Source organism: Papaver somniferum, chromosome 7 (assembly GCF_003573695.1).
Source record: "Papaver somniferum cultivar HN1 chromosome 7, ASM357369v1, whole genome shotgun sequence".
NCBI lineage: Eukaryota > Viridiplantae > Streptophyta > Magnoliopsida > Ranunculales > Papaveraceae > Papaver > Papaver somniferum.
In genome coordinates this window covers 16285285-16293043 of record NC_039364.1, presented here as the reverse complement: position 1 = coordinate 16293043, position 7759 = coordinate 16285285, and the positions used below count along the sequence as shown (strand labels likewise).

Sequence of the window (7759 nt, the reverse complement as noted above, 5' to 3'; positions counted from 1 at the left end):
GGACGCAAAGCCAGTCACTGCTTCAGCCATGTTCTCAGCAGAAGGAAAATCCTTTTTCACTCAAGTGCTGTTGGGTATAAAGTGTTGGGTATAAAGGCCGGTGTCGACCTTGCTCACAAGCATGCACTTTCTAAACTTAAAGTCAAATGCAATTCGTTTATAGTTCCAGATCTCGTTGATCATCTATTGAACTGCCGTAATGTTAAATGTAGAACCACCGCAGATGATTCATGTATTTGCAAGTGGTGTTTGATGTATTTTTTTGGTATCAAGGGTACTGATCCGAGCTTGGTGCCTCATGTGCGGGAACTTAAAGCTAAATGCCAACGTCTAGAACACATGTTAGGATGTTCAAAGGGTGACATTAATCAAGCTGCATATTATCTCGCAAAAATTGGGAAAAAAGAATGCACTTGCACTTGAGAACAAGGAAGAAAAAAGGATTGCCCCTGGCGATGAGATTCAACCAGATGATTTTCCACAAGAGCTAAGAGAGATTCTTTGGGAAGATGCGTTTAATAGGAAGTACAGCAAAGGTATATTGCATGCGGGGATGGTAACATGAAATGTTTTATTGTTGTATGTATATCTTTATCATGGGTTTTGTTAACCCAGTAGAAATGTTGGAATTCTATTCAATATTCATTCGTCAACGTTCCACTTTCAGACGCAAATGTTAGTTAGCAGATGGATCTCTTAAGCTTCCAATACAAACTTGTATATTAATCTGACTAATTTTAACTTATCCTCATTTTCTTCAGAAATCAATCTAAGACCTTTCTGATATTTATATAAAAACAATGAGCATGCACAAATACAATACATGCACTTCTAAGTTTCCCCATCCATTTTTGTGCAAATCCATGATAACATATCCAATGACTTTTAAGGTGAGTATTTGAGAAAAACATATTGTGAGCACCAGTTTTACACATTGAAAATAGATTAATTGACAGTACGTAGGTGATGAAATTTAATTTCAATTTCGTATAATGTAATTCTCATTATATGCACTATACTTCCAAAAATTTTAAGAACATTATACAATGTGATTTCATCTTCCACCGGGTTGTATTCCAATAGTAACAAATTTAATTCGAACCCGATAAACAAAGAGATTATGTAACAAAAAATGAAATTCGAATCCGGTGAACAATGAGATTATATATCACAGAATAATTGATATTTTGGTATTTTCGAAACTAACTAGAAACGACATTGATTTTTTTCTAATAAAGTCTTTAAAGCTTGTGGAATAGCAGGTGTATTTTCAATGGTTAAGATTATAAATATAAAGCAATGCTCAACTTTTGATTTTGCAAAATCAATAGAGAAACATGTTTTGAATAAACATAATAAATCATGGACAAAGTACTCACAATAAATAAACTTCATGGACAAAGTACTTGCTAATGAAAATTGGTAAATATAATAGATGTCAGTGTGCTTTCTGCTCAGCTTTGGAAAAACTGAGTTGCATCATAATTACCCAGCAGTAGGCCCCGAGCAAACTGACACCGCACTATTCACAAACCAAAGTATGGAATGATAGTGAATCTTTTTCTTTGATCGATAATAATGATAGTGAATTTGAAGACCAAATATCATCATTGAGATCCAAAACCTTAGACGTTTCATTCTTTGGATCATATAAAACCAAAGCCTCTGTAGTAGCCGAACTCTTTGTTGCGGGAACAAAGCTTTAATAGAATCTCTCCCGTTTTTAAACACTCGATCTCGATCCTTGTCAACCAGTCAAGCAGTTTCTCTTCAAGTGATGTTGGTCGAGAAATTCTGTAAATTTAGTCCATGACTCGGTGTTTTCATAGTCCTTCATCAACCATACTTGAAAACCTAAGATAGGATCACAACAAAGCAAGCAAAGACCCCCATCCAACACATCAATACATTTATAACCGAAAGGAATGTAATTCAAATAAAATGGTAGTGGGATTATTCTGATACTTTCGTCTGTCATATGGAAAGCGATCAAGGCTTTCCAAGATGCCTGCCAATGAAGAGCTCCATTACAAAACACCCCATACTTTTGTGATCATAAAGATGTTGTAAAAAGGAAACGACGGATATTTTTACTCCATGAATTCAATCTAAGTGAATAGATCTTAGCTTCTAATTGCTTCGATTCTGAATAAGTTGTAACACATACAAACTTGTAATCATCACTCAGTCATAACCAAACCCGTATCGTACGGTTGGTACCAGTTTTTTTAAAGCTGTTATCTAGAGAATCTAAAGAATTATCACCTGGAAGTTCCCGTAGATTTATTCCTCTGCAGAACCCCGTAGATGGGCTCCATAAACAAAAATCATCATATGAAGTTATGCGTATGCAGAAAAAGCCATTACAAGAACCCACAAACCTAACCTTCACAATATTTGGGAGAACGACTGGGCGATGAATCTTCTCAATGCCGGCATCAAGTACTAATGATGAGGACGATGATAACGGTTCATTATCTATAGAATATATATCTAAAGAATATATATCGTTGCCACTTATAAGCATGGTACTGATGTTGTTTTTTAAATATTTTAACATGCGAATAAGTTTAGGGTTATAAAATAAGGCGTTCCAAGGTTTTGATACACACTTGAATTTTGATAGAGATCGAGGAGGTAACCTCGAATGGTATCGACGATAATTTCTTCTGGCAGATGCGGCAGTAGTGTCTCCTTATTCATGGTTTTGTTCTCAACCATCTTCTCCCTTAATGGAAACTGCAAGATGAAACTTAGCTTATATAAAGACTACTCTCTTCATTAATGTTTAGAAAATCTCTCAAAACTAAACACAAGCTCTAATCTTGCTCATATGATCAACCACAACTTTGGTGATCATATATATATAGAATTATGAATTCCTTTTCCTAGTCCTATTACCTTATTACATGTCTTTTCTTTTCTTAGAACTATGAATTCCCTTAGAATTACATCAATTTCCTAATCTTGTCCTAACCAGCTTGTTAGTGACTTCTATGTTGAAGTTAATCCAACATCCCTCTTATTCGTCTTTTTCATGGTTTAGTACTTAGCAGCCAATGCTCCGTGATCAGTCAGAGTATGTGCCCTAGTAATCTTTACAATAGCACTAAAAAGATTGCCCATGCAGACAAAGCTACTTAAGTAAAGAACCAAATTAAGAAAGTTCTCAGAAATTTATAGTATTTATGGAAAGAGGTGCCCAAATTTCTTTAAATTCCTAGTCCATCTGTACCTCAAATTTAGTCTTTGCACATCCTTATAAATAGAATACCTAATCAAATACTTTGAAGAGTGCGGCAACAGTTTTTTTCTTGTAGAAGAGTCTTTTTGAGTTTTTGTCTGTCTGCGATTAGCAAGATGAAGGTTGTTGCTGCATACTTGCTAGCAGTGTTGGGAGGTAACAAAGAACCAACTGCTGAAGATATTAAGGACATCTTAGGTTCTGTTGGTGCTGCTGATGATGCCGATGAAAAGATTCAACTTCTTCTTTCTCAAGTTCAAGGTAAAGATTTGACTGAGCTTATTGCACGTGGAAGGGAGAAATTCGCTTCAGTTTGTGGTGGTGGTGCTTCTATGGCAGTTGGTGCCTCAGTTGGCGGTACGTCTGACAATGGAGGTGCAGCCGAGCAGAAGAAAGAAGAGAAGGTGGAAGAGAAAGTGGAGGAAGAGCTTGATGAAGAGATGGGTTTCAGTCTCTTTGATGATGACGAAGGATATTAATTAATGCGTTGGACCGTTGGTTACTTAGTTATTATAGTATTTCATATTGTCGAAGTTTTTGTTTCATAGGAATCGAATCTGTGATCTCGTTTGGTTATGTTTTATTAAGTTTTAAGTTATTGCATCATAAATATTAAGCCATTCAATTAAAATTCTATCTTTGTTATCAGATTATATATTGTTAAGCCTTCTATTACCTTAATTTTTCTGGTTTATAAATCGTTGTACACCCACCGGTAAAAAACCCTATATTCTTACTTTCTTTTATAGCTTGAGATAAGACTCCCACATCTTCAGATAACAAGGGCAAGATATGGCCATGGGTGCAAAGATCAGTATTTAATTCTGACCTTCTTTTCGGCAGAGTTTCTGTTTTATTTTGTCTTTTGTATAACCTTGGTTTGTAAAGAACAACAGTTCACCGTTATACTTGCACTTGTTATACATACTGGGGTCGAGCACTCTAATACTGTTTCTTCACCTATTTGCACGACTCTTGAATTGATCCACACAAGATGCAAATAAGAGGAATTTATGTGTACAAAGTGATTGTTGTAATGCTCACGACTCTTGCATCGATCCAAAAATAATTAAAGAACCATGGTGATTGCGGGTTGCATTCTGCGGTAAACTATAGCCTAGTAGAGATTGGTCTTTCGGGGTCATATGGGACGTCCCACCTCTGTGAGAGGCGGGACTGACCGTAAGATTTTTTCTTTTTGGAAAAAGCAAAACTCATTCAATAAAAAAGTGCTGAGAAAGCACTTGAGAGATACAACAAAAATCTACAGCACATACACAGCTGAAATCAAATAATGGAAGTAGAGCAAGTAATTGAAGTACAACAATGGATTACCGAGTCCTTTCCCCTATTACAAGTTGATTACCCATGGTGTTCTTAAAAATCCCCCAGTCGTGGATGAAGTCTGTAAACTTAAAACGTTTAAAAGGTTCATGAACACTAGCCCAAGAAAACACTTGAGTAATAACTCGTTCTATCGTTTTTTCTTTGTTTCGGAAGACTCCTTCATTCCTTTCCTCCCTAATTTGCTGCCATAAAGCAAAAGGCAAACAAAATTTGAGGAACTCGATAGAGTCATATTTTAGTTTCCTCTGCCATGAGACAAGAAGGTCCATACAAGAATCCGGTGGCTGCCATCTTGACTCCAGTAAGTTTAGGAAATGCTCCCACAGCTTCTTTGCAAAGTCACAATGAATAAAGATATGCGATATTGTTTCGGGTTCTTGATGACACAAAGAACAATTGATATTAGTAATTGGCATATCTCTTCGACGCAGACGATCAACGGTTGGTAATCCACTCATTGCCGCAGCCCGAACTAGGAATGAAACTTTTGGTGGGACGGCTGAATTCCAAACATACTTTGATGGCATTTTTCTTTGTCATTCTTGAGCTTGCCCTTGTTGTTGTAGCTGTCCATCGATCATTTCGTAACATGAAGATACTGAGAAGTCTCCATTGGTTCCTCCAATCCATGACCTTGTATCCTCTAATATTCCTAAATTTCCCGGATTCCCAATTGTTTCTATGAAGGCAGCAACATCACTTATTTCTTCTTCTCTAAAACTCGACTTCAAACCCAAATCCCATGATGGGGGTTGCGACCCATTGTTAACCACCATTCGTCGTATCACTTTTCCGTTTTTGCTCGATTTTCTCCACATTTTAGGAAAAAGTTCCTTCAAGGGTTGTGCTGTTTTCCAACAATCCTCCCAAAAACGGACCTTTGTACCTCTTGAAACTACTTGTTTGGTCCCCTTTTTTCAGAATTTTGAATGCTTGAGTATGTTCTTCCATAGCCCACAGCCCTGATTCTGATTTGTTTGTGGCGCACTCCACGCCTCCTCGTCCCCTTCAAATTTTCCGTGAATGATTGTACGCCATAGACTAGCCTTTTCTTTTCCGTATCTCCATAGCCACTTAATTAAGAGAGCTTGATTCATGGAGATTACAGATTTTATGCCTAAACCACCCTCTTTTTTTTTGACTTGCGCATCTTCAACCATGAAACCCAATGTAATTTCTTACCATTTTCCGAGTCTCCCCATAGAAATGCACGCATGATTTTCTCCAATGTGTTTGCTACTGAACTTGGGATTGTGAATAAAGAGAGATAGTATATGGGCATTGAACTTAAGACACTCTTAATAAGGCTCAACCTCCCTCCTTTCGACAAATATTGGCGTTTCCATGGCACTAGCCGTTTCTTTAGCCTGTCAATAACCGGGTCCCAAATGCTTATCATTCTTGAAGAACTGCCTATAGGCAGCCCAAGATATGTAATAGGAAAGCTTCCAATATCACACCCCAGAACTCTTGCACATTCTTCAGAGTTGTTAACACCCTCTCCTATCCCAATAACTGAAGACTTCTCTAAATTAACATTCAAACCCGTAATTTGTTGGAGCTCCAGAAGAATTTGTTTTATATTGGATTTGTTGCTAAAATATCGGTATTAAACCCGAAACTCCCGGCGGATGGCCAGTGAAACCACAAAGTGTGCTGGATTAGCATCAAGAAACAAAATTGTATCGTCTGCAAATTGCAAATGTGTTATTTGCGTTCCATTTTCTTTTACACTAAATCCGTTTATCAACCCATTGTTTTCTGCCTTCTTCATATGAACTGAAAACACTTCTGCAACCATTAAGAATAAGAATGGCGAGAGGGGATCTCCTTGCCGGAGACCTCTTGACCCCTTAAAGAAACCAGACGCTGCTCCGTTAACTAGAACCGAAAACCGCGTATCTTCATAACAGCTTTTCATCCATCTTATCCACTTCGTGCCAAACCCCATTTTGCGACCAACAATCTCTAATATTTTCCAATTGACATGGTCGTAAGCTTTCTCCATGTCGATTTTACAAATAATCCCTGGTTTCTTATTTTTTATTCGCGAGTCTATACATTCGGATGCAATCAAGATACCATCCAGAATTTGACGTTCACGAAGAAATGCCCCTTGCTTTTGAGATATCACCTTGGGAAGGACAGTCTTCAGCCTATTTGCAAGAACCTTAGCAATAATCTTATACACACCCCCAACAAGACTTATAGGCCTGAAATCTTTTAACATCGCTGCTTCTGTTTTCTTGGGCAGTAAAGAGATGAAAGTGCATTTCATTCGCCAATCTAGTCTGCCTCTGTTGTTGAACTCATTTATCACTTTTAGAAAATCATCTCTTATGATACTCCAGCACGTTCTAAATATTCATTTGTGTATCCATCCGGTCCTGGTGATTTTTCAAGACTTGTAATGTTCATTGCCTCCATAACTTCCTCCTCCTGTATATTCCTCTCTAACCAAAGGTTATCCTTGTTTCTAATCTTCATAAAATCTAGTTCTTCCCCTCTAGGTCTGTCTACCTGTTCTTCCGTGTATAACTGCTCATAGAAATCCACCAATTCTTTTTTAATTTGTACCTGGTCTGTAACACACGACAAGAAAATCTAGCTATTGCTACATCATATATTGCCACACCTTCAATATAGGTGTTGCAAAAGCAAATTTCTAGTCACAGTACTTTTCAGCTATAGCTAAAAGCTATAATTTACTGCTGCAAAATGAAATTTTTGCCACACAACTGTAACAAAGAGTGTGGCAAAAAATTATAATCACTTGTTGCAGCAATAAAGATTGGGTGCAGCAAAAGACTTCTTGCTACATAGGTTATCGCGACACTAGTAAGGCTTATGCCATAACCATTGGGTGCTGCAATATATTAAGTTTCTTGTAGTGACATCTTCTGCCAGAACTTGAAGCTTAAATATGGTGTTTTTCCTTTCCTTACCATTCACTATTTTATGAAACATTTTTGTATTTCTGTCTCCATCTTTAACCCAGTTATTCTTTGCCCGTTGCTTCAATTTTCTTTCCTTCACCGTGGAAAGTTTGGAGTATTCACTCCTTAACTTCAATCTCTCTGAAAATTCTGTCTCACTAATGTTATCTTCTTTTTTTATCTATCATCTCAATTGCCAAGCTGAGCCTTTGCATTTGCTCATCCAACTGAC

General features: G+C 37.2%; 1 protein-coding gene across 1 annotated transcript; it reads left to right on the top strand.

Annotated features, from left to right (window-relative positions):
- The first annotated feature begins 3360 nt into the window (after positions 1 to 3360).
- LOC113294221 (60S acidic ribosomal protein P2-like) lies at positions 3361 to 3723 on the top strand. Its single transcript, XM_026542626.1, has one exon. It carries the CDS (start codon positions 3361 to 3363, stop codon positions 3721 to 3723), a length of 363 nt encoding a protein of 120 aa, XP_026398411.1.
- The last annotated feature ends 4036 nt before the right edge of the window (positions 3724 to 7759 follow it).

Excerpts from the sequence above, each read along its gene's own strand:
- LOC113294221 (XM_026542626.1), top strand. The coding sequence starts at position 3,361 with ATGAAGGTTGTTGCTGCATACTTGCTAGCAGTGTTGGGAGGTAACAAA.